Source organism: Leptonychotes weddellii, chromosome 3 (genome assembly GCF_054177405.1).
Source record: "Leptonychotes weddellii isolate Sample4059 chromosome 3, ASM5417740v2, whole genome shotgun sequence".
NCBI classification, from domain to species: domain Eukaryota; kingdom Metazoa; phylum Chordata; class Mammalia; order Carnivora; family Phocidae; genus Leptonychotes; species Leptonychotes weddellii.
In genome coordinates, this window is record NC_138371.1 from 118797923 (window position 1) to 118823541 (window position 25619).

A 25619-nucleotide genomic window follows, 5' to 3' on the forward strand; every position below is an offset into this window, starting at 1 on the left:
AAGTCGACTTCTCAAGTCCAGGGATACGAGTGAGGGAATGACACAGAAAACAAAACTCCTCCACTAGCCACTAGGAGTTTGCATCCATTTTTCTGTCTCTGGCAAAGCCCAGAAATTGTTTTGCTGCCAAATGCTTTCAGCATTATGAAAGTCCTTCTTCAGGCTACACACCACCCTAGTAGACTTTCTTTCTTACAAGATTAGAATTCTCAACAACAACTGTTTAAGCTGTATTACCAGTTCTCTGGCAGCTTCAATCTATTTATATCTGGGGTAGGGGATTCTGGGGTGTGCCTGTGGGTGCATGTGTGTTTGCCATGGAAATGCCTGTTTAATAAATTACTACTAAGATGAGCGGAACACATATGAAAATTATTACCAGTCCCTTGGGAAGAGAAGTCACATTTTTTCCCCCGAGACTTTGAGAGAAGGTGAGGTTTGGGCTTTAATCTCTACCTGTTGTCTGCATGCAAAGCTGGTGGCTTGATATCACTGCTTTAATTTTGTTTTGTTTTGATTCCTCTGAGAGATTCAAAGGATCATAGAAAGGTTCATTGTAATTCAGCAATTAGGGTGTCTGCTGCTTTCCCCTTCTTCTGACCAAAAATGCAAGATCATTCTGTCCTGTGAAAGTCATTTTCCGCCGACATCTTACACATTAATTTGCTGGCATGAAAATCCAGAGGCAAGGAAGAGTAAAATGTCAGAAGTTCCAGCAGATTTTGTGCATGAAGTGGTAGGAAAAAGTGAGAGAAAGACGCCTTGCAGGCAACTGCCCGGCTTTGATCCAAAAGAGTGTTCCTTCAGTTTTTATGTATGAAAACAACAGACAGGATTAGTTGAAAGGCACATGCTTCTATAAGATATCTCACTGGGAATTAATCCTCAGAAATGCGCCGTTCACCTTGTCACTCCCCTGCTCTCAGACCTCCCCTGCTTCTCCTTCCCTACAGGACGATGTCTGAATCCTCGGCCTGCCTTTCAAAGCTCTCTACAGTTCATGTTCAACCTGCATTCTAAGCTGCTTTCTCCTCCTGCCTTATAGGACCATCCATCTGCTCAAATGGGTTTGTCCAAAAAAAAAAAAGTTCTCGTTCTTACTTTTTAAAAAAGATTTTATTTATTTATTTGACAGAGAGAGAGAACACAAGCAGGGGGAGCGGCAGGCAGAGGGAGGTTCCCTGCGGAGCAGAGATCCCGATGCAGGGCTTGATCCCAGGACCCTGAGTTCCTGACCTGAGCCAAAGGCAGACGCTTAACCGACTGAGCCACCCAGGCACTCCTCTCGTTCCTGCTTTTGACACTGTTGTCCTAGCCGAGAATCAGCATCAGCTTCATGGGTCTGTGACCACTGCCATCACACGGGACTCACCTTCAGGACGGTTTGTACTTGGGGTTTAATGCTCCATGGCTGCTGTTTTGAAATTCTTAATAATTGTGCCTTTGAACTGTGTTTTGTTAAGTCTGTGGGATGATGGAGCACATGCAAGAGGCCTGAGCCCTGGCTCCCAAACAGTCCACCTCCCACTGCTCCCCTCCCCCCCACCCCGAGATAGGTTCTGGGCCCCACCCCACAACCACTGCCACCTTCCCCCACAGCAATGGGCAAAGGTTCCCAGAAAGCATGTGCCCCACAGCGTCTTGGGACGTGGCAAAGCGGAGGCCACCCTGTCCTGGATTCATGGTTCCATGCACATTTACCCTCTCACCCAGCTTGCTCCAGGTATGGAAAACACCCAGAAGCAGAGACTGCAATCCCCTGAGGGTCGTTCACCACCTGTGGATTGGGGCAGTGGGCCTATGTGAAAAGAGATTTCTACTGCCCACACTGGGACCCTACAAACTCTGTTTTCATTTTACACCAGGTCCTGCCAGTTCTGTAGCCTGCCTTCCCTGGAATATTAGGGTCTGCATACTTCTCTATCACATTGTGATAATTTTAGCTCTTTCCTTAGACTGTTGAGACTATTTGAAATTAGAATCATGCCACCATGAATGCTATTCTCATGTCTTTTAAACATGCCTGCTTTAAACTATTGATACAAAGAGTAATAGAGCTAAAGATAGTGTCTTTAGCACCCACTAGAAACCTCCACTTGGTTCACTCAAATTATGAACTATCTTCATTATCAACTCACTGATCTGAGACTCTGACTGTCTTGTGACCAGGCCTATACCTGTGCATCTTGTCCTCAATGAAGATCATTGCCAAATGCCATCTCCTTCTTCTTCCTTCTGCCGCCCTCAGCCCTCCACAGCTGGATCCAGTTACACCTCCCCTCTACAAAGTTCAGCTGCACCCCAGGATCTCTGACCAATCATGATCTGAATTCTTTGTTAAGGAGAAATCATTCGCTGAATGCTTTTTTTAAAATGACAAGATAGATTTTATTCAAACTGCTGCAGAAGGGGAGAGAGACCCCAGTATAACCCGACCTCAACGTTGCTGAAACAAAAGGTGAGAGGCTTTTTAAATGCTGCTGTGTGTTCAAAGTCTTGAAGGACGTTAAGTGGGGCAGGTTGGTCAATGTGATTAGGCCATGGGCGTCCGCTAACTCTGCTAACCCATGCTTATGAAGCCAAGCTAGACTGGGAGACAAACGTCCTATCTGTCTTGATTATTACATTTCAAAGGGATAGCCTCTAGGTCCTTGAGAAAGACATTTCTGGGTTATAAAAGATACATCACAAAGGGACTGAGAAAAGATTTACAACTGCAAGTTTTCTAAAGTACCTATCTGGGAAAGGGGAAGTCAGGGGCCTATAGTCAGGTTTGGGGCTGGAACGAAGAGTAAATTCTTTCAGCAGCATTGGGTTTCTCGGACAGGCATTGTAAAGGAGCTGGGACACGTCTCAGGGACAGGGCCTTGAACTAATAGAAGCCATGCTCGAATTTGGTCAAGTCTCTTAGCGTGGAGCCAGATGAAGTCACTGGAGCTGACAGATGGGCAGTTCTCACCCTAAATCAATCCAGTGCCCATGAATCCCCTCCGACCTCCATCTGCCCAAGGATGAAATGCCCGACTGCTGACCCCAGGTGTCCCTGAATCCCAGCTCCCTTGTGCCCTCACAGGGCACCTTTCAGTATCCAAAAGCTCAGGCCTGAATTCTCTTCAGGTAGCCCACAGGGCCTAGGGTTTTTTCTGTCTTTCTCAGAAACTTGTCCTTAGCCACTTACCCAGAAGCAACAGCAGGTTGGGCAGTAGGAACCTGTGCCTGAAGAGCAACTGTTCTACCCCTTACTCTCAGGCAGAAGCTTCTCAATCAGTAGCGTCTGCTCCCAGGCATCACTCTGCCCTGAACTGCAAGTCGGGGCCATGTCCAGCTCTTCACGACCATCTTACCTTACACCAGCGACTTGGCCCGACATCAATTCTTTTATCCCTCATAATAGCCCCGTGAAGAGAAAATGGTGCTCAGAGAGGTTTAGTAATGTAGGTCAAACTACATTTTCACTTCGTTCCTATCACCTTCACTGAGGATAATGAAATTAGAACTGGAAGAAATAGAAGATCCCGAGAGGAGTTATTCAGGAAACACAGTGTGGCCTTAAATGAGTATAAACTTTTGGGCCCCCAAAACGACCACGAAAATCATGGAAGAAATGACCAGAGAACCACATCCGTGGTCTTCACAATACCCTGGAGAATGAAGGAAATGCCAAAAGGCTAAAGATAGTAAACGTTTCCTGATGGTCATAAAAGGGAGAATTGGTTGTTCGCAGCAGTGCAGAGGGCTGCCAGTCCATAAGCTTCCTGTTGACTTCCAGGGAAATTCCCAAACTAATTATTGACAGATTTGGGTGAGCTCTTAGGAACACACCAGAACCAATACAAATTAAAAAAAAAAAAAAAAAAAAGTCATTGTTTTCCACTTTATTGCTTATTAAACTAATAGATGAAACAAAACTGAGAAGGGTACCCTAGGTGACAGAGTAAGGATCCAATAAGATTCTAAAATACTAGGGGCACCTGGGTGGCTCAGTCATTAAGCGTCGGTGTTTGGCTCAGGTCAAGATCTCAGGGTCCTGGGATAGAGTCCTGCATTGGGCTCCCTGCTCAGTGGGGAGTCTGCTTCCCCTGCTTGTGTTCCCTCTCTCACTGTGTCTCTCTCTGTCAAATAAATAAATAAAATCTTAAAAAAAAAGATTCTAAAATATTAGAAAGAAAGAAAAATAGAATTTCACCAAACAGCAATAAGTATAAATTCTTGTCTTGGGGTTGAAGTGATTACTTGCAAAAGTATTAGATGAAGGAGACCTGGCTTGATAGAAATTCATATTTAAAAATTTAGGTTTCGTTGTGACTCACTGCCTTCATGCTAAGCATACAGCCACAAGTAAAGCAGTCACCAAAACGTCTAACCCAGCTTTATATCATTTAATTAATTAAAAAAATAAAGTAAAATAAAAGTAGGTCAGATTCCCAACATGCTAGGCAACATGACCTCTAATGTAATAGGAGGTGGGCGGCCCAGGGTGACATTCATGAAGAAGGACATTAACAACTTGAAAATGTTAAATAGTCTAGAGAATGTACTTCTATAAATAGCTCTGTATATATATGAGACAGCCTGATAAGAACTAATCAAATTTTTTAAAAATCCTAATGTGTTCAGATCTTTTGGCTGAAACTAGAAGAAGCTTACCTTAACGAAAAGGGAAATTTTAATAATTTATTGGCTCAAGAAACCAGGAATGAGGGAAGAGGAGGAAGGGATAATTGGCAAAGTTCCAAAGCGAGAGAATTCATGCCGCTAAGACATTCTCTATGTCTTCCTCCTTTCACTGGAGCTTTGCTCCAGCTCAGTGTTACTATCCTCTACTGTGGATTGTCGTTCTCCTTGTGCTCCCGCTGGCAGAGCAGGAGGGAGGAGATGGAGAAGGTGAAGGTGCAACAGACCAATGAGGCGGCAATAGGCAAGAAGGGGTTGCAATTAGAGGTCCCCCTAAAACCATGTGACTGGTATAAGAAAGGAACAGATCAGGGCGCCTGGGTGGCTCAGTTGGTTAAGCGACTGCCTTCGGCTCAGGTCATGATCCTGGAGTCCCAGGATCGAGTCCCGCATCGGGCTCCCTGCTCGGCAGGGAGTCTGCTTCTCCCTCTGACCCTCCTCCCTCTCATGCTCTCTCTCATTCTCTCTCTCTCAAATAAATAAATAAAATCTAAAAAAAAAAAAAAAACAAAGAAAGGAACAGATCACTGAAAGAAGGAAAACGAGGGGATGCTATTGCCAGGAGAAGGGTAAAGAGATGTTGTGCAGACAAAAACACAGACATTCCCCCTCCCAGTGGTGAATGAGTAGATTCTAGCACCTTCAACAGATGCTACAGTCACACTTTATTTTAAATAAATACAAGAATGTGAACATATTCACAAAGACAGATCTTGCTTTTTGCCATAGGTTACTTAAGAGACGTTTGCAATTGAGCTTTTAAATAATTTTTTTTACATATAATTTAAATAAAATGTGTTCATCTTGGTAGTGTTCAGTTTAATGAATTTTGATAAACTTATACACCTCCACGGCCACCACCAAATCCAAGATATAGAACATTTCCATCTCTACGAAAAGTGCCCTAGTGCCTAGTTGCTGTCAATCCAACAATCTAATTCCACACTCCCTCACGCCAGCTCCAGGTAAATACTGATCTGGGTTTTTTGTCATTATAGATTAGATTGGTCATTTCTAGAACTTCAGGTGTATGCAATCATATAGGATGTACTCCTTTGTGTCTGCTTCTTTCACTCAGCAAAACATTTTTGAAGTTCATGTGTGTTATACATATTAGTAATTCAACCCTCTTTATTGCTGAACAATAGTCTGTTATATGGATATACCACAATTTGTCACCCATTTACCAGTTGATGGACATCTGGGTTGTTTCCATAAACAGTTGTTTCTACTAAAGTTGCCATGAATATTTGTTGTGGGTTGAACTGTATCCCCCCAAAAGATATGCTGACGTCCTAAACCCTGAAAGCTATGAATGTAACCTTATTTGCAAATGGGGTCTTTGCAGATGTAGTCAAGTTAAAATGAGGTCATTAGGATGGGCCCCAGTCCAATATGGGTGTCTTTATAAGAAAGAAAAGATACAGACAGAGAGACACAGAAGGACAAGGCCATGTAATGACAGAGGCGGAGATTGAAGTGACACATTTACAAGTCAGAAATTGCCAGGGACTTCTGGCAACACCAGAAGCTAAGAGAAAGTCATGGATCAAGTTCTCTCCTAGAGCCTTCAGAGAGAGCATGGCGCTGCCAACACCTTGATTTTGGACTTCTAGGCTTTAAAACTATGAGAAAATAAATTTCTGTTGCTTAAAGTCACCTGGTTTTGTAATTTGTTACAAATACTCTAGGAAACTAATACAACATTCAAGTACAAGTATTCACGTGAACACATGTTTTCATTTCTCTTGCACAAATACCCAGAAGTGAGATTGCTGGGGTGTATGGTATGTTTAATTTTACAAGAAATGGCCAACGTGTTTTCCAGAGTAGCAGTAAATTTTACCTTCCGGCTAGCAACGTACAAGACTTACAGCTGCTCTGTATCATCATGAATGCTTGGTATTTTCAGTCATCTCAATTTTCCATTATGGTTTTAATTTGCATTTCTTTGATGACTATTGATGTTGAACATCTTTTCATGTACTTGTTGGCCATTTGTATATCTTCTTTGTGAAGTATGTCTTTAAACATTTTGCCCATATTCTTGGGTACAATTTCTTTATCAGATATATGTTTTGCATGTATTTTCTCCCAGTCTGTTGCTTGCTTTTCATGATCTTAATGGCATTATTTTGAAAAGCAGAAGTTTTCATTTTGATAGGGTTCATCTCATCAAATTTTTATTTTACAGTTTATAGTTTTCGTGCTCTAAGAAATCTTTGCATACCCAAGGTCTCACAATGATTTTATCCCATCTTTTCTCCAAGAAGTTTCATCGTTTCAGATTTTACATTTAGGTCTATGATTTATTTTGATTTAATTTCTTGTGTATCATGTGTCAACGTTCACTTTTTTTCCTCATGGACATCTAGTTGTTGAAACAAGTTAGCTTTGTGTCTTTATCAAAAATCAACTGGCCATCTACACGTGTGTCTATGTGTTTCTGGAGTCTGAATTTGTCTCACTGATACTTATGTATCTCTCCTTACACCAACATCACACTACCCCAAATATTTCAACTTTACAGTAAATCTTAGAATCAGGCTGCACAGGGCCTCTCATCTTATTTTTCAAAATTGTATTGAAATTTGTGTATTTGTTTTTTATGTCTATTTATCTTTCCCTAAGTGATATATGCACACAAAGGGGTTTCATTGAGAAATAAGTCTTCCTCCCTCCCTTCACTAGCTCCCAGGCTGCCAATTCTCCTCCCCAGAAAAGGCCACTTTTAGAAATTTCTTATTGTTTTCTTTTTCAGAGACTGTAACTGATTTTTTTAAAAATTGAGTCAGACTTTACTATTTAGGGCGCCTGGGTGGCTCAGTTGGTTAAGCGACTGCCTTCGGCTCAGGTCATGATCCTGGAGTCCCGGGATCGAGTCCCGCGTCGGGCTCCCTGCTCAGCGGGGAGTCTGCTTCTCCCTCTGACCCTCCCCCCTCTCATGTGCTCTCTCTCTCTCTCATTCTCTCTCTCAAATAAATAAAATCTTAAAAAGAAAAAAAAAGACTTTACTATTTAAAGGAACATCAGTTACAAATTTGAAAGGGAAAAAATAATGCCCTCATTTTATTTTCTGTATCAATCCAAATTTCAAGTGTGCTTGCCTGAAGTGAGGGCAGTAAATATTGGAAGGATTCAACCTTTGCTAACGATGCACTTAATCTTTATCCACCAAGAAAAGAAGAGCACGGACATTTGTGTGAATCACCCACCCGCCTTAATTCTGTTAGAGTTATTTAAATATGCTGCTTATTTTTAGTTTAATTGCAGTATAATTATATAACACCAAGTAATCAGAGCTTGGTAATACTAACAAATTGATCTTTTAAGACAGTCTTGGAAGCCTAGTTAAGAATCATATGAATGTGTGGCTCAGAGGTCACTCACCCCAAAGATCAAGATATTACAAAGCTACAACTGTATGGATAGAATTCAACTCAACAAATCTTTATCAGTTGTCATATGAGTATAAAATCTTACAATAGGAAATGTGAAGAAATGCAGAGACAAATCAAACCCTGCCAATGCCCTGCAGAAATTCACAAACTAGAAGGGGAGGCAGGAGTGTGCATAAGCATCTCTGATGCAAGGAAAAGCTCTAAAACTCAGGTTCCGATAGAAGCCTCTGGAAACATGGAGAAGGCACATTCTGGAAACTAGATGATCACACCATTTAAACCCTTCCTGAATTCAAAGCATGTCTACATTTTCATTTTAGGATGACATCTAAGCAGTGCGTAGTTCTCCAGACTTGTGTTTCATCCTTATTATATTTCATTCTTACTAAGAGGAATTACTTTAACTCTGAATTAGGTCAGTGGTTCTTCAGAGAATATAAGTATATGAAAAGAGAAGGTGGTGTTAGGAACTAAACAAATCCCTAAGTTTGCCTTGTTGATCACATTTAATTACTCTCTGGGAACACCAAACAAAAGTAATAAAGTTCTCCTTCTTCTGGTAACATAAAAAGTGGATTTAGTGATTTGCTTTCCTTAGAGGGAGAGAAACAAGCAGTGAGTACTGCCCAGCCCAAGAAAATATGGAGAAGAAAATTCCTTGCTTCCTCTAAAACTTAGCATTTCAAAAAAACAAAAAAACAACTTGGCATTTCCTCTGGATTCTCAGGAAACCATGAACACAAAAACACAAAGAAAACTGTACCTGAGAACTCATATGCCTGATTCAGAGAAAAGCAAGATACTGGTTATGGTAAAGTGTGAAGGTTTATGGACTTTAATTACCCAGAATTTCTTATTGTTTGTATGTGTTACTAACACTCAGTGATTGATATGTGTGTTATAAAATATTTTCCATTAAAACTTATAACTTAGGGTTTTTATAACTTCATGGTTTTCCAATAGTCTAAGGTATCCTTGGAAACCCTGAGAGAGGAGAGCATGTTATATTAAACACACTACTCCGAGGAAATAAGTGAGAAAGTGTTCAATGAAAATGCTACATTTGTTTGTGTATACCTCGATGGCATCATTAATAACTGAATAATGCATTCACCACCCCACAAGGATCACAAAGGTCAGATTTGTGAAGCCAGATTCAGCATTTCATAGATATGCTCATTAACTGAGTATAAGACTAGTGATATGAAGTTAAAAGTGGGTCACATGGCTAAAAGTAGAAGTCAGAAATAACCCTCCAGGAAGATTCAGAGTGGACAGTGTTTAAGAAGATTTGAAAAGGCACATAGTAAGGTGTCACCTGTCTAAGCTTTTCTAACAGTAGTAGTTAGATCCGTAGTCCTCTTTTGAACAGACAATTAGAATTCACGGTTTAAAATCTGGGAAATCCCTGAAGGAATCTCACGGCCACTCCTCCTTTGTTAACAAAGTAACTTTTACACAAACTAGACATTATATTACTAGGGCATCCTCTGGTGGCACTGTAAATATCTGGAAAATGAAGACCACAGAACATTCAAATACCTTTAAATTGCTGGGCAGCACTGCAAGGACAGATACCACCGTCAGCAGTGTGATCCTACTTCCTAAAAACCCAGAGCACTTTGTGGTGTGCAACAGATCAAATAGAGTGGTCTTCCTGAACAGGCAAGGGCAGATCGTCAGGAGTTTCAGCTCTGGTAAGAGAGAAGGTGGGGATTTTGTTTGCTGTGCCCTCTCTCCCCATGGTGAATGGATCTACTGTGCAGAGGAGGATTCTGGGCTCTCCTGTCTTAGCATAGTCACTGGCAAACCGGAGAGGGCTCTGACAGTCCACGAGAAGGAGGTGATTGGTACCGCACATCACCCTCATTGGAACCTGACTGCTACCTACAGCAAAGATGGGCTCTGACAGCTCCGGAAATCCTAATTCCACTTTTCTAATTAAAACTCACTTGAGAGCATGTACTTAAATGAAAATATATTCATGTATTGCTTTTTCTTTTTCTTTAGGCTACCTTTCCTAAGCAATTGTCTGATTTAGGCACAAGAATGATTTTGTGAAAATTCATGTTACCTTTTTTATTTATTTTTAAGGTCTTCATTTATCTGTTTCTAATTGGGGCAGTTACTTAATGTTTTCAGTAGTCTTCTACCTGGAGAGTGAAATACTGCTGTTTCTAGAAATAAATTGTACTACTTTATTTGAAATGGTGATTAAAACATGCCTCCTGCAGTAAAACTTGTTTTAAAAAAAGGAAGGAAGGAAAGAAAGAAGGAAAGGAAAGGGAGGGGCAGGGCAGGGAAGGCAAGGCAAGGCACAACTCTCCTGGTATTTCCATAGTTTGGCTCTTGCATCTGTAGCAGTTAGGACTGTCTTCAGCTGCAAATAACAGAAAACCCAATTAACAGTGGTTGAAGCAAATATGGACCTCTTTTTCTAATAAAACCTTCAAGGACCTAAGCTCATTCTGTCTTTTCCTTCCACCACCTCTAACATCTTTAGTATGTTGACTTTTCATCAACATAATCATCACTGGTCACAAAATGGCTGCAGAAGCTCCAGGCATCATATCTGCATATAAGACAGAAAGAAATAAAAAGAAAAAGAAAAGGTGACACCAACTCAAATGTCCCCTTTATAAGGGAAAGAAGCAAAGTCTTCCAAACGCCAGCAGGACTAACATCTCATTGGTTAGAGTTGGGTCAGCTGCCAATGTCGCTGGGGAAGAGAGTATGTGGTACACTCTCTATTGTGGGAGGCAGGAAGGAGTAAAATGGTTGAGCATGACTGTGAAGTCAGCCAATCAATGGTTTCCACTACAGTATATAATCAAACCATTACACTTCATTAGGCTTTAATTTTCACAACACCAAAAAGCAATGGCAAAGGACACTGTGATTATAATGAAATCAAAATAAGAAGGAGTTTACAGATGCCTGAATATATAATAAACAGGGCTGATTAGCTCAATCTTTGGCTTAGTTGGAAACTTAGCCCTTTCTGTCTATAAAGATAACCTGAGGTAAGTCAGCGCACCAGGGGGCCTTGTTTGCTTTGCAGCCGGAAATCAAAAGCCTGAAATAATAGAATAGCCACACAGAGGGGTGAGCTTGCTCTCATCGCCACACCACCCTCTACTTCAAAGGCTCATTTAGAGGCTGTAAGCCTTTGATGCCGTTCAGTCCCAAACTGAAGCATCCCCCAGCAGGTTCCTGGTTTTCGTGTGTTCAAAGTACGACACATTAGCATGTATTCAGCACGAGGAGACGATAGTGATCTTTTGGATTTGCAACCTTCTATGGCTGGCAGTCGTGGTGTGCTTTTTGAATGTTGTTGTTGTCGAATCCAGTATTTTGGGAAATCACTACAAAAGGCCCCAAGCGCAATGGGATTCAGCTCCCACTCTCCTGCACCTCCTGGGATCTTCAATCTAATGATACATGATCTTTGTAACAGGAATGCTGGGATAAGAAAACAATGGACACAGCGATGGAAGCTAAACAATTGGTATACTTTGGTGTTTTTATCCAGCACAATAACCATGACTGTTTGGGGAGGCAGCTATATGTCAACGACCAGTGAGAAAAATACAGCACAGAGAAGACAGATGCGGTGGCACCATAAGAGGACCCCGCCCATCGAACACTATTAAACGCTGGAGGATGGATGGACAGATGAATGCATAGACAGATGGATGAACAGACAGAGAAACAGACAGATAAATGGACACAGGGAGAGAGGAAGGGAAAGAAGAAAAACAAAGAGAGGAAAAAACAAGACAGCGAGAAAGGAAGAAAGCATCTGAACTTATACCATGGGTTGGCAAGAAGACAAAACAAATAGCAAATACAATTATTTGGCCTTAGGAACCTAGAGCTTAAAAATCCTAACATAAATATGTTTTGTTCCCCGTTATTTCTACCCCCTCCAGACTTAGTAATACAATCTGGATCTACGGGGATTTTGAATTACTCATCTCGTCTTCTTTAACATCATCCCCAAACCGCTGGCTTTCCCTGAGGTTGGCTATCAGTGGAGAGAAGAGACAATCAGGTTTTAAAAATCCAGTGAGGTTTACATCGGAGTACCACAACAGACATGAAAACGAGAGGAAAAATGAGAAAAAGTATCATTCTAGCTCCCAGTTAAATTTCCTTTTTGCTTAAGTGAGACTGCAATTGTGTAACAATTACTACTGTGTAAAAATATTGGTATGTCGAAGGGTGATTCTTTCCGAAGTAAGATCTCTAAGATCTAGATGCACTTGACAATGCCAGCACATTATTCACTGGCAGGTTCTAATGACTATAAAAGAAGTGTAATAATTAATACAGCTGACAGCAAAAATTTCAGTAAGACCTTAAGACCATAAATACAACTTGCTCCATCAGTCGGCCTTGCCAGGAACATTACATTCTGTTTGGTTTTTCATGCACCAGCACCAGACTTATTATGACAATAACTCTATGATGGTGGAGTAGAAAGAACACAAACTTTGGTGTCAGAAAGACTGATGCGGGACCCGGCAGGTCCTATCTGTGGCCTTGGGTAAATTATTTAACTTCTGGTGCCTCAGTCTCTTTATGTGAAAAATGAAATGATACTCATACCTCAGAGGATAATTTCACTTACTGAAAGGATGGACAACATAGAAAATACCTGGCACATGGCAGATACTCAAACACATACCAGTTTTCTTTCCTACCAACGGGAAGACAACAGGACTCATGTGCCCTAGAAAGAACTGGTTGGGTTTTTTTTAAAGATTTCATTTATTTATTTGAGAGAGAGAGAGAGCACAAGCAGGGCAGAAAGGAGCAGAGGGAGAGGGAGAAGCAGGCTCCTCACTGAGCAGGGAGTCCTATGTGGGGCTCAATCCCAGGACCCCGGAATCATGACCTGAGCCAAAAGCAAATGTTTAACTGACTGAGCCACCCAGGCACCCCAAGAACTGGCTTTTCAAGAGGGCTGTCCTCATGGCAGTTCTGGAGCTGTTTGATACACAACCTGCAAGGGCCACACCTAGTGTCCCTCTGCTTTGATCAGTTCTCCAACAGTGACAATGCATTCTCTTTAAGGCTATTGGCCAGATTTAGAAATTTGCACGTTGCAACTAAGCTTACCAATAGAGACCCAAAGGGGGTCTCGATATGGGCCTCATTCATACCACGCTATAAGCCAGGAGTCAGGAAACATCCTGCTGGCCACATCGATTTTTGTAAATGAAGTTTTATTGGAACAGAGTTGCACTCGTTCATTTACACAGTGCCTATGTCTACTTTCACACTACAATAGCACAGTGGACTGTTGGTGACAGCGACCCTAAGGCCCACAAGCCTAAAACATTTACTACCTGGCCCTTTACAGAAGAAGTTTGCAAAGCCCTGCTCTAAGCACCCAAACTATAACCATGTTCATATGTTCGATATAACTTATTTGTGGAGCATTTTTTACAGCCCCAACATTGTGGTAAGCTTGGTGTCATTTACAAATAAAATGAACACCAGTCCCTGAGAAAAGGCTCACGGTCTGAGATGAGTTCGCGAAGCAAGCAAAGAGATGTAGCAAGTTATAAAGTGCCCAGTTACATAATATGGGCTGCAGATGGGACACCAAAACAGGAGAATTCAAGATACGCTGGAGTCTCAAAAAAAACATTGCAGGGGGATAGAAGCAGCATATACAGATATAAGGCAAAGAAGTTTTCCAGGCAGGAGAGGAGGAGGAGGAGGAGGAGGAGAGTCATAAAAGCAAGAAGGGGTACGGCGACTGGTAAATACATGGGCCTTACAGCAGGATAGCCAGCTGGGAGTTAGGGGGGGACTGGTAAAAATGAAGGTATGCAATCTGACTATTGGAGCAGCTGGGAAAAACTGGATCTAAGAGTTTGGGCTTGATTCTAGGCAAGACAGAACCACGGTGGTTCCCTCTGCACATCAACTTTATGGTGAAAATAGTCTTGGAAGGAGAGAAATCGAAGGTAAGAACCCTGATCAGAGCTTTTTGCTAGAATTCAAGCATGATATGATGACAGAATTATTTGAGTCAAAGTGGAATAGGGACAGATCTGAGAGACTTTGTAAACTAAGCTTGGCAACTGGTCAATGTGACATGTAAAGAGTCAAAGAAGATTCCAGAATTTCCTGCTGGGGAGCCTGGTAGAATGGTGGGTACCACCAACAGAGAGGGGGACCCAATGTAGAAGGAAACATTTAAGCTCCTTTTAAATAGATTCAATATTATAGGATTTTAAATTGTCAAAAATGGGGGGACCTGGGTGGCTCAGGCAGTTAAGTGTCCGACTCTTGATTTCGGCTCAGGTCATGATCTCAGGGTCATGGGATGGAGCCCCACACCAGGCTCCCTGCTCAGCCTGCTGGAGATTCTCTCTCTCTCTCATGCTCTCTCTCTCTCAAATAAATAAATCTTTTTTAAAAAATTGTCAAAACTGGTGAAGTAGAAGATTCATTTTTTTATGCAACCTCACACCCTATATTCATGAAACTTGCTGAGATTTGAGGCTGAAGCACATCATGCGGTCCCTTCATTCATTCCTTTGACATGCTAATTGAGCACTTGCTAGTAGCTGATTACTGAGGTAGGATCTGGAGATACTAAGATGAACCACTTAAGGCCTTGCTTTTAAGGTAGACAATAAATTTGGTGACAAAGTTTTTACTAATAGTGGAAACAAACTTGAAAAAAATAATCCCACCTGAGTGGGATAAGAATTAAATCTAAAAGGAATTCATGGTACAGTAGGGGGCGGTGGGCGGGGGGGTGCAAGCAACCAATGATCACAAAGCAATTCAAATTATAAGTATCAAGAATGCAGGAGAGTGAAGAGAAATTTCTCAATCTTGAAACTATAGAAACAGGATACCTCCTATGCAAAGAGAGAATATGACTCGGGTTAGAATGGATAAAGGGTGAGGATCAAGAAAAATGACCCGAAAGGCAAGTGGCAATCAGGAAAATGCAAACCAAATCCCAATGATCATAAGTTGCTTCTATGTGTATTCATTTAGCACCTAATCCCTTCGTAACTGAAGTAAGTTACTTTCCCTCTAATGTTACAAATCTTTGATTATAGGAAACAAATTCACTTTACAATAATTAGTTTTAGAAAAACCAAGTGCATTTGTTCCATTGAGAAAAGATACACAGGCGGGGAGTGCTTCATTGCTGGATAGTGTGGCTTACCTAGTTCCCTACAAGACACTTAGAAGGTATTTTAGAAACTTGGGTATGGGGTATCTTTTAATGTCTCATTGATACACTGGGCACTACTACCCTCTACTGTGTGGGAGTGAGGAATGCTGGGCATCCTGCAACCTGTGGGACAGCCCCACATCAGGGAAGATTGTGCTACCTTCGGCGTGATTGTCAGGCACTGCACATTCATGTAGGTGAAAAACCCACGTAGAATTAACTGAACCTAGGGCCTAACTGCACTTTACATATAAACACTTTTTTGGGCACTATTTTTGTACATAGGGAATTTCCCAAGAATATAAGTACATTGAAAGTAAAAAGAAAAAAGAATTGTGATGTTTTGCTTGGAACTTTACCAAGCGTCATCTACCATTTTGGACATTCATTTAGAAAATTATGTCACCAACAACATTGCCACGTGCGGTTTTAGGCATTGTGTTAGCAAGACAAAAACATCGCCATCAGTCTGCATTTTCAGCTAGCCCCCTCACAGTTACTCCAATTGAATAGTTTTATTCACCCTTTATTCCAAAATAAGAAATTTAAAGAAAAAGTGTAAGCACAATTTGGTCTTAACTGCTCTGAAAACCAGCTTTATTCGTGATAAGCAGGTGCAAGCATCTGACCACTTCATTATGTCTTTTAATGTCGTTGTATGTGAAATTTTATTATAAATTACTTTCCACTCCTTTCTACTACAGATTTACACTATGTTGATTGTTTGAAGTTTTACATATGTATGAATGTGTCTGTCATAAATTACCCATGAATTTTATTTTCATATGAAAAACTTGAGTCCCAAAAAGGTGATAGGCTCCCAAGTCAACTAGCCATTTAGTGGCAAAATCAGGGAGATCCTTTTAGTGAGCTCCTCCCATAAACCAGGCTCTGTACTAGTCACTTTCAATACCCTTCAATCATTTATTCCAGACATATGTACTTAATGTCCACCCATGCTTCACATTGTGCAGGGGCCAATGTTACCAAGCTTCCCTCTAGGGAAGGCAGATCAGAAAAAATCCATGACCATAAATGCATAAATAGATGAAATGGTGGTGGTACAGAAAGAAAGGGTCTAAGTCAGAGTCAGCCTGCTTGAAGAACCTCCTCCAAGAGAAGGTGACACCAGAACTGAATCTTGAATGATGGTAGGGAAGTCAGCCAGGTGCACAAGAAGTGCAAAAGCATTTCTGGCAGAGACAACCCTGGAGGAGAGTCAGAGAGCACTTGACGCTCCTGCAGAACAGGAAGGACTCTGGTTCGGTGTCAACCTAGGGCAAGAACACAGCACTGGCAAGGGCCAGAGTTAGAGAGAATGGAGGGACACAGCTCATCGTGAGCATGTCTTCCCAGCTCAAGGACACTGAACTTGCCCTTGAAGTTCATGCAGGGATCGACGAGGCTTGTACAGAAATGTGTGACACCAGGATATTCACTTCTGATGGTAGTGTAAAATTTAAAATGGAATGTACTGCAGTAACCCAGACAAGAAATGACGAGGAACTAGATTAAGAGTGGCCTTGAATGGAGAGGATGAAACAGAGTACAAGGAGACAGGGAAAGCAGAATTAGCAGGATTTGGTGACTGATAGAATTTTCCAGACTGAGGGAGAAAGAAGACTTGTGGGGGCTCCGGGTGTGGAAAATGGAGAATGACAAAACCCTCCATTGACATGAACTGTTGGAGAAGGGGGATAGTTGGGTCTGGAGGAGAAGGAGAGAAAGGATGAGTTCAGCCTGGGACATGCTGGTACAAGGTCTGCATGGGCATTAGGTCTGAAATCCAGGAGACAGGTCTGCACTAGCGACACTAGAGATAGCAATCTGGGAAGCAACAGCAACTAGATCACCTAGCTTAATCCCCACCCCCCTGTTACAGCCTCATTTCACTGAGAAGAAAACAGAAATGTGCCGGGTCATGGAGTCGGAGAGCTAAGATTTGCCCATGGTCTGCCTGACTCCAAAGCCCATCTTCTCTCCTCCAGACCATATTGTCTTCCAGATCAGGAGCCTTGTGACTGCCAGCAAGCCATTTTTCTATTACTCCAACCTGTTCTCCTCTGTACATAAGATGTTCAATACAATCTGTCAGAATGGTTGCATGAAGAAGCACATCTTTCCAGAAATCACTAGAAATGACTCCCAGATTTCCCAAGAAATCTAGTTTCAGAAACAAGGTGATAAGTGTGGTACCAAAACAGCAGGACAGTGGCCTTCCCAAGGCCACTATGGAGCCCACAGAGAAGCCTCTGTTACTATAGTCTCTGAGTTCACATTACTAAGCCATGGCTCGAAACAGCAAGTGGCAAAGGAGGACCCCCCCAGCACTCTCACTTTAGGCCTCCAGGATTCAGAGAGTACCCTCATTTAAAAACAAAAACAAAAACACCTTGTCTAATGGGTCTGATCCACTTCAGAAAAGAAACTGCTACGTGTATTTGCTATCTAAGTAGATTTGTTTCAAAGATACCGAATCAAAGAATGCCATGACCGTTGATCTTCCAAGTTTCACATCAGGGAAACAAGGGAGGAGGAAGGTAGGTGGGGAGCGGTGATGGGAAGCTGCTCGAAATCACAGATGGGCTTGATGAGAACAGGGAAACAAGCAGCCGGCAGCCCTCTGCTCTCTGCTTGCTGCACGCAGCTCTCCCCAGGTGCTGGGCACAGCATCAGGCTGGCTCCTCAAACAGCCCTCACCTCAAGGCAGTGCAAGATTGATGGTGACAGAAGATCCTAATGCCTCTCACATGCCAAGGTAAGGGAGCTTGCACGTGATGAAAAACACCTTCCTGTCATCGTGAGACAGCAATCTGTGCTGTAAGCTAAAACTGTGGCCTGTCCCTCTCACCCCAATCCACCTACACTATATATTCACAAAGAGCTCCTGTAAGAATTCCCCTCCCGGTTCCAACCAATCCAGGTTTAAGCCAACCAGAAGCACCTTGGAAGCCACGAGACCTGCATCCTTGATGAACTCTCAGCCAACCCATGACACCAGCCAGAGCTGCTAGAGAAGCCATCACCCACAGCTTCGTGATGACTCTGAGATGGCCAAATGGTCTAGACAGCAAGGCATCTCTCTGTCTAGACAGGCTAGTCAGTTGATGAAAGCCAACGCATGTGATGATGGCTGTGTTGTCACCTTGTGCCATGGCCATCATCCTGTTCCCATATTCTTTGGCTCTGGAGATGCAAACAGACTGGACAAGGCACAGCTGTTTTGCTATTCACAGACACCATTCCCACCTGCACCCTCAGTCCCGGATCGTCTAGATGCTGAGATAGCTGGTTAAGCAAAAGTTAAGCGACCATGGATGGTCTAAGAGTTCTTCCCTTCTTCCGCACCTTCATTTGTACCAGGCGTTACCACAGTCCGCTCCCGGGTCCTTCCTTACAACAGCAATCACCCACCCACTGGTCTAAAAGACAGAGGTGTGGCCCGTGACATGACTGAGGGAGCAAGGCCTATGGTCCAGACGGTTTAAACCACAATATGGAAGGAGGCAGACAAAGAGCCCTGTATCCAGCCCTTCACAGAGATGGCAGACTGAAGCCTGCAGTCCTCAACTATAAAATCAGGGTATTATTAGTCACCCTACCTGTCCTGCTGACTTCTCTCGAATGACCTGAGGCTAACATGAAAGTGAATATAGATTAACAAAGCCAAAATAGAATACAAGGTATTATTACTGAGATAGCACGTATCATGCCAAAACAGAATGAAAAATTTTAAGACCCCCTAGTTTTGACCCATCTGAGCCTCAGAATCTTGGCTTTAATAGCCAGTATCCCCAAGGGAGTCTGTAACTGAAGCCCTTATGCAGTTGACAATAAGACATAGTAAGGAGTGACTGGCTCACGCTCTGTAATGAGAATTGTGTAGTATTTTATTAGAGATTCTTAGACAACAAAATTTGATCCTAAATTTTCTCTCCTTAAGAAACTAGTGAAAACCTTCAACACAGTATAACCAGGATGCAGTTCTCACCTGGACCTGTTTCTTACTTCTCTACATCCCGAGAAATCTCTGCTCCAAGACATCTACTTCTTTGAATAATTACAGAGAGATCTTGGTTTGTATCTGTGCAGTTGCCCAAAGTCAGGTCCCTAAGACCCAAGTCAGGATCTACTGATAACAACTCCTCTTCCCTTCACTGTGCTCAGCAGAAGGTGAGCTGAATCTGACCCAGGAATAGCCACATGGCCCTCCTGCCTTCTGCCCCATCCATCAGTACTTCCTTCCACAAACATCCATGGAGTGCCCACAATATGCCAAGAGCTGCTGGGGATAAAATGATATGCAAAAAGTCACATGCGGTCCTTGCTTTCTACGAGTTTATTCTCCATACCTGGCGTGCTGAAGAGAATGGGCTCTTCCCATGACAGCTAGGGCCATGGGGTCTGCTATAAACACCTCAGACAGAGAGAGCCCAACAGGGATTTCCCCTGGCCCAGAAATCTGGTTGCCGTAACAATGGCGACATCTCCCCAGAAGTGGCAATAAGGGGAGAACCTCAGGATGTTCCTGTTTGATCACTTCAGAGGACACCACTTCCAGAGGCTTCTTCTGCCCAGCTCCATGGTAAGCCTCATAATTATACCAGCAGCTCCCTTTGAGCACTTACTGTGTGCCAGGCTATGTGCTAAGAACTTCGCATTTAATCTGCCTAACAGCTATTATCACCTGCTTTGTACAAATGATGAAGGTCAAGTAACAAATCCAAGCTCCCCACCAGCGATCGGTGGAACCGGCATTCAACCCTAAACTGCCTCTGAAGACTACCCACGGACGGGAGAAGCCGAGTACGGCACCTATCATGTTTATAGCAAGATTTTTTTTTCTTTTTTTGGTCCCTCTCTGGCTGGGAATAGAATTGACTGCCTTCCGAGAAAATCCAGTCTGGTCTCTGTGATGTGGAAAAATAGTCAAGTGTTATGTGAGCCGTTTAGGGCCCAAGGTAACATTAACAAGCCTGACAGCAGCATTCTGTTTTAAATGTCAGCAATGTTCTAGGTGCTGAGAAAGACCCTGATTATTGTCAGGACACGCAGGCTCCCCTCCTCCCTCCCGGCTCTCAGAGCAGGCTGCGGGCACCACAGGGCTCCTCCTGCCACTTTGGTGGAGCCCACGGCCTTGTCAACGTGGTGACATCCACTTTCAGCTGTCGCCCGGACTCTGACAGAAACAGCCACTTGACTCAGTCCCCGCTCCATTCCCTGACGTCCAAGCCAGGGAGAAGGGCACTGTGCCTTCTGCCACCTCCTAGGAGGGGCCTTGGTTTCTGAATGCGTTAAAAGAGAAACTGAGGCAGATTACCAATGTCTTATGAGTTTCTTTGAGCAAAATTCTATTCTTATCAGACCACACCAACCGGAAGTGGTGAGGAGCCTTCCAGCGATGGGAGCTCAGGCCCAGGCGTTTCTAGAGAAAAGGTGGAAGCTAAGTAAGGAAATCATTGACCGGCTACAGCTTAGAGCCTAGTTGGCTGTTTGTGGGTGGTTGTCCTTGATGTGTTGATGGCGTGACCTCGAGGCACTTACAGGCTTAAGTTTTGGTTTGCTTACATAGGCCCCCATGGCATTCGAGCAGCCTCAGCGGGATGGCCTCCTTGTTTAATTAATTTAACAAACAAAAGGCCACCCCAATCAGCACCGCAGTTTTCTTACCAACTTTGCACAGAGCCACCCTGCTCAGAGCTGATGGTGGTGGTGGGGGGTGGGGGGTGTCTCAGATTTCTTGCTTCCTACAACCAAAGCTGGGAGGGAGAATCTCAGATTCCTTCATTGGTCCGGAAGAGGTTGGAGAGAAAAACAGCCTCTTTGTAAAAGGCTCATTTGAAAAGGCATGAAGAGATGAGTTAGAATCTGGGACCATGCCCAGGTGGAGGTCTTGCCTGGAATTCCTAATACATTCTTTCTGTTATTAAAATAATATAGGGGAACTGGGGTGGCTTGTTGCTTCTCCGCGTGGAGTCAATTTGGCTCACGCTGTGTGACCATTGAAAATCCGACCTCAAGTGGTGCCAGTTTCAAAATCTTTTCATTCTGGGTATGTTTCCATTTCACACAACAAGCCCATGGCTGTTCCCTAAACCCTTTCTCCAAGGAGAGAGTAACTCAGTAGACAGAGCCTGTTGCCAGAAATGATGCAAGCGGTCAAGCTCCCCAGCGTCTTGCTCCCCCCGACCCCACCCCACTGCCCTGCCCGGGGGCCAGCTCCTTGGTCCACTCTCAGGTCTACCTCCTCACCTCCCCAGGGCACAGACCTCCCTTTGTGGTCTGGAGAAGGTGTTCCCAGGTGACTGGATGCATATGGCATTTTCTCCTTCCAACAGGAGGAGAGGAGCCCTGCCCTGCCTCCCCCGCTACACTGTGAGTCATCAACACACGGGATGACAGAGCTTTTGCCAAAATGGGGGTGGGGGGAGGAGCAGAACCAAGATGCACCTAGATTTGCCTCCCAAAACCTTGTTTGCAACTTCCCTTGACCTCCATATTCTCTCAAAAAAACATGGGGTAAAATACAAAAAACAAAAAACAAAAAACAAAAAAAACCTGACATGTTTTCCATGAGGCAGCTGGTCCTCCAAGATGTAGGCAAGAGGAACCAAACCTACATAAAATTCTTTATCTTGAGAACTCTGATCAGCCCATCTTTGTTTCCAGAATGACCTATTTGGGCTTTGAGGCACCTGGAGCAATGAGAATCAGCCCTGAAAGCTCCTGGAGACAGCGGGACAATCCAGTACAAAATATGCCATCGCTGTCACCTGCCCAGAAGCACCAGGAAACCGAAGAGTGCAGTACCCCTGCCTTCGTTCCAGATACGTTCCAGAACCCCCAGGGGATGCCTGAAATCGCAGATAGGCCCTCGTTGCTTCGCCATGCCTTTCCTCTGGTTCATGGAGGAATCCTACTTTATCTGAGGCTCCGAGCAGATGAAAAAGCAATTGTAAAACACCCACAGAGGAGAAGCCAGTTGTCATGATCTCTGAGAGGAAGGAAATAACATGGTGTTTTATTTTTAAGTAGCCCATGAGATTTCAATGATTGCATTAAAATTTTAATCACAAGCTCCTTAAGTTAGGAAGGAAAAAAAAAACCCCACAAAGGACTCATTGTATAAGAGAGTTTCACCATTTGGAGTTCTTTTATAAATTTGTGTCAGATCACAATTTGCTGTCTGGGAAATGTAAATTAGTTATTAATGAGCCAAAATTCTAACATCAAAGCCTGTGCATCCACATGCCAGAGAGAAACAAAGAGCTTTCACAGCAATATCAACTGCTCCGTGCGCTGGCCTGAATGCGGTATTCATTTTGATGCTCTTTGCTGCCTCATGAAGGAGATCACTTTTCACAAACGTAATCACGCGGGGCACCTGGATCATTAGCATCACCTCCACCTGAGCACCGCGAGGCTGTCAGCATTTCAGGCAACAAACAGCGTGCGTGTGCGGAAAGGGGGCATTGCACCAAGCAGAGCTAACTCCCCCTTGCTTCCTGGCTCCGTAGGCTGAAGCTTTTCAAAGCTCATTTAATGTTTGCAATCTGACCTTTCCCAGGTGGAATGGGGAACTCAGATCTGTCTCGGAAGTATTCACATATACAGGAGTCCTCTCTTACCTGAGGGGATACGTTCCAGAACCCCCAGGGGATGCCTGAAATCGCAGATAGGACCGAACCCTGTATGTCCTATGTCCTTTCCGGTACATACAGACCTATGAACAGAGATTAATTTGTAAATTAGGCACAGTGATTAACAACAGCTATAACAGAAAGGAACAATTATAACAATATACTTCAATACAAGTTATGCGAACGCCATCTCTCAAAATATTTTATTGTACTGCACTCGCCCTTCTTGTGATGATGTGAGAAGTGCGGTGAGTAGCATCCGCACTGTGACACGGCAGTAGGCTACTCACGATCTTCTGCTGGTTTCTCAGGAGGAGGATCACCTGCTTCCCGACTGGGGTTGAGCGCGAGCACCTGAAACCCCAGAAAGTGAAACCTCAGACAAGGGGGGGGACTCGTGTCATTTGCTTCAGATGCTCAACCCTTATTTTGATGGAGATCAAGAGTCTAGATATGACACGCCCAGGCAGAATGAGAGTGGGCAGCTGTTTTGATGCCTGTGGACAGGGCAGTCCTAGGAATCTAACAGAAGTCCTGAGGGCCTTTGGGAGTATTCATTTCCTCATTCTTTCATCAAGTACTGCTGGGGCTGCTGCTGGGTGCCATTCTGTCCCATGCAGTGCAAGTATAAGGGAGAGCAAAGCAGACAGAGTCCTGCCTGCAGCGAGCTCCCTGCCCCTGGTACAGGGGACAGGCAGTGAGGAATCGCCCAAATCACTCTAGTGCGGGGACTGAGGATTAGGAAGGAAAGCCCCAGAGGCATGAGAACTAGAACAAGGTTCCCGGCCTGGTTAGGGGCCTGGGCATGGCTTCCCAGAGGAGGTGACATTTAGGCTGAGAGCCAAAGGAAGAGGGAGGGTCAACCAGGCATAGAAAAGACAGGTAAGAGGTCAAGGCGGGTGGCATCCACCAAGATGCGGGAGTTGAGAACAGACACGGTAATGCCCTGCCCACCTCCCTGACCAAGATTCCTCCTCTCCCCAGAGTGGAGCCCCCTGACCTCCACCTGCGGCTTGGCCTGGGTTTGGCTCCCTGGCTGTGTGGAGCCAGGAGACGTCGGAAGCCGCCTAAGTTCCAGAGTTTGGGTGACTCAACATCAAGTCACACTTGCTGCTACGCTCTTGCACTTACTGCGAGTCACATGTGTGATGCCTGCTCCTAGATCCCAGATCTGGTGAGAAGGTGCCTCAGTGAGCCATGGTCCTGTGGGCAGCCCTCCTGCCCATGGCTGATGGCTACCTGGCCGGATTTCCTCCTGTTGCCTGCTCTAAGTTTCCCTGCTGTCGGGTTTTTACCCTCTTTATCCCCACCCCCCACCTTGTAGGCCACTCCTGATTGGCCCTGGGCCTCTGTGGGCTCCATCTGCCTCCTCTAACCCTCGTTTCTCAGTACAGTATCCATCCAGCGGGCTAGCTGTCCTCCCCACACTGACCTACTCCAGTGGGCAGTTCATATTTCCAGGTCCTAGTCACTCCCAGTGTGACCTAAAACCCCCCTCCTGACACGATGCACCATTTCTCTGAAGGAGAGATTTGAAGGGTGGGAAAGTGAAGGAGAGGCAGAGAAAAGAACAAAGTACACGTGATCAATGTAGGAAGAGAACCACAGAAGTCTCAGAGGCTGGGAGTGAGGAACCGGCTTGGTGACACTGTCATGCAGGCCGACTTGAGGACCTCTGGCCCAAAGGATCTGGGTGCCTGCTTCATGCTTTGTCTCTCAACCCCCTAATCCCACTCCAGACCCCTTGCCCAGAACTCTACACCCCAGCCCTGCTGAATATTTTTCACATCCTCCAATAGATTAGTTGGAAGACCTTCAAAACTGCTATTTTCTGTGCCTAGAACTTATAAATGCTCCCCCTTACTTGTTAACCCATCTGTTGACCCTCAGCCTGAACAGCACTCCCGAGTCCATCCTGGATGGGCTTCCCAGTTGGGTGCCCCTCCATGCATCCCGTATCTCCCTGAACTTCCTGTCTTGGGGTTCCCAGATACTGCCTCTTAACTGTATGTCTTTTTGTCTCCTCTGCTAGACTTCAAACTCTGTGAGATCTGCAACTGCTTTTTTACTTCATCTTTGTATCAGTTGATCTCCTGCCTACTTATTGAGTGATCAAACACACAACAGAAGCCCAATAAGTATTTGTTACACAGGTAGGTTGATGAATAGTCACACAAATATCTCCTCCTCTACCACTATCCAAGGAAGAAAGCAACATTCTCTTCCTTAGACCATGGCCGTGGAGGAGCACCATATACCATAGCCACATAGGCACCCTCTCCTCTAAAAATAATTGGAGATCATGGCATCCTCACTCAGTGCTTAAGGATGTTTGAACTCCTGCGCTACAGCAAGCAGAACCCAGAGTCCCCTTGGCAGGGGGACAGATGGCAGGCACTTCACGTCGTTAGAAATGCCTTGTCCCCGCTTCACATACAGGTCCTCCTCAGGCTGGTGCCCTTCCCTGAGCAATCTGAGCTCCAAGGCCTTAAAGAAAATAAAGTGCTTTCCAGTTACATTCCTGGATAAGGAGGCTGAGAGACCCCCTACACAGCCTCCTGGCATGCCTGTTTCCAGAAGCACCATCATGCCTTGCACACTCGGCCACAAGAAATTCCCTGGAGCGGGTGCTCCTCCTCCCATTCTCAATTCAAATACTTCATACAGTTTTTCTAAAGGATCTTCTCTTCC

General features: G+C 44.1%; 1 protein-coding gene across 2 annotated transcripts in view; it reads right to left on the reverse strand.

Annotated features, from left to right (window-relative positions):
• Positions 1–25619, reverse strand: part of LOC115940625 (uncharacterized) — a 100318-nt gene that overhangs the window by 8784 nt on the left and 65915 nt on the right. For both annotated transcript variants that reach the window (XM_081814888.1, XM_081814889.1), the window contains one exon: positions 22917–23011. In XM_081814888.1, coding sequence (XP_081671014.1) covers positions 22917–23011 — 95 coding nt within the window. The remainder of the gene's footprint in view (positions 1–22916; positions 23012–25619) is intronic.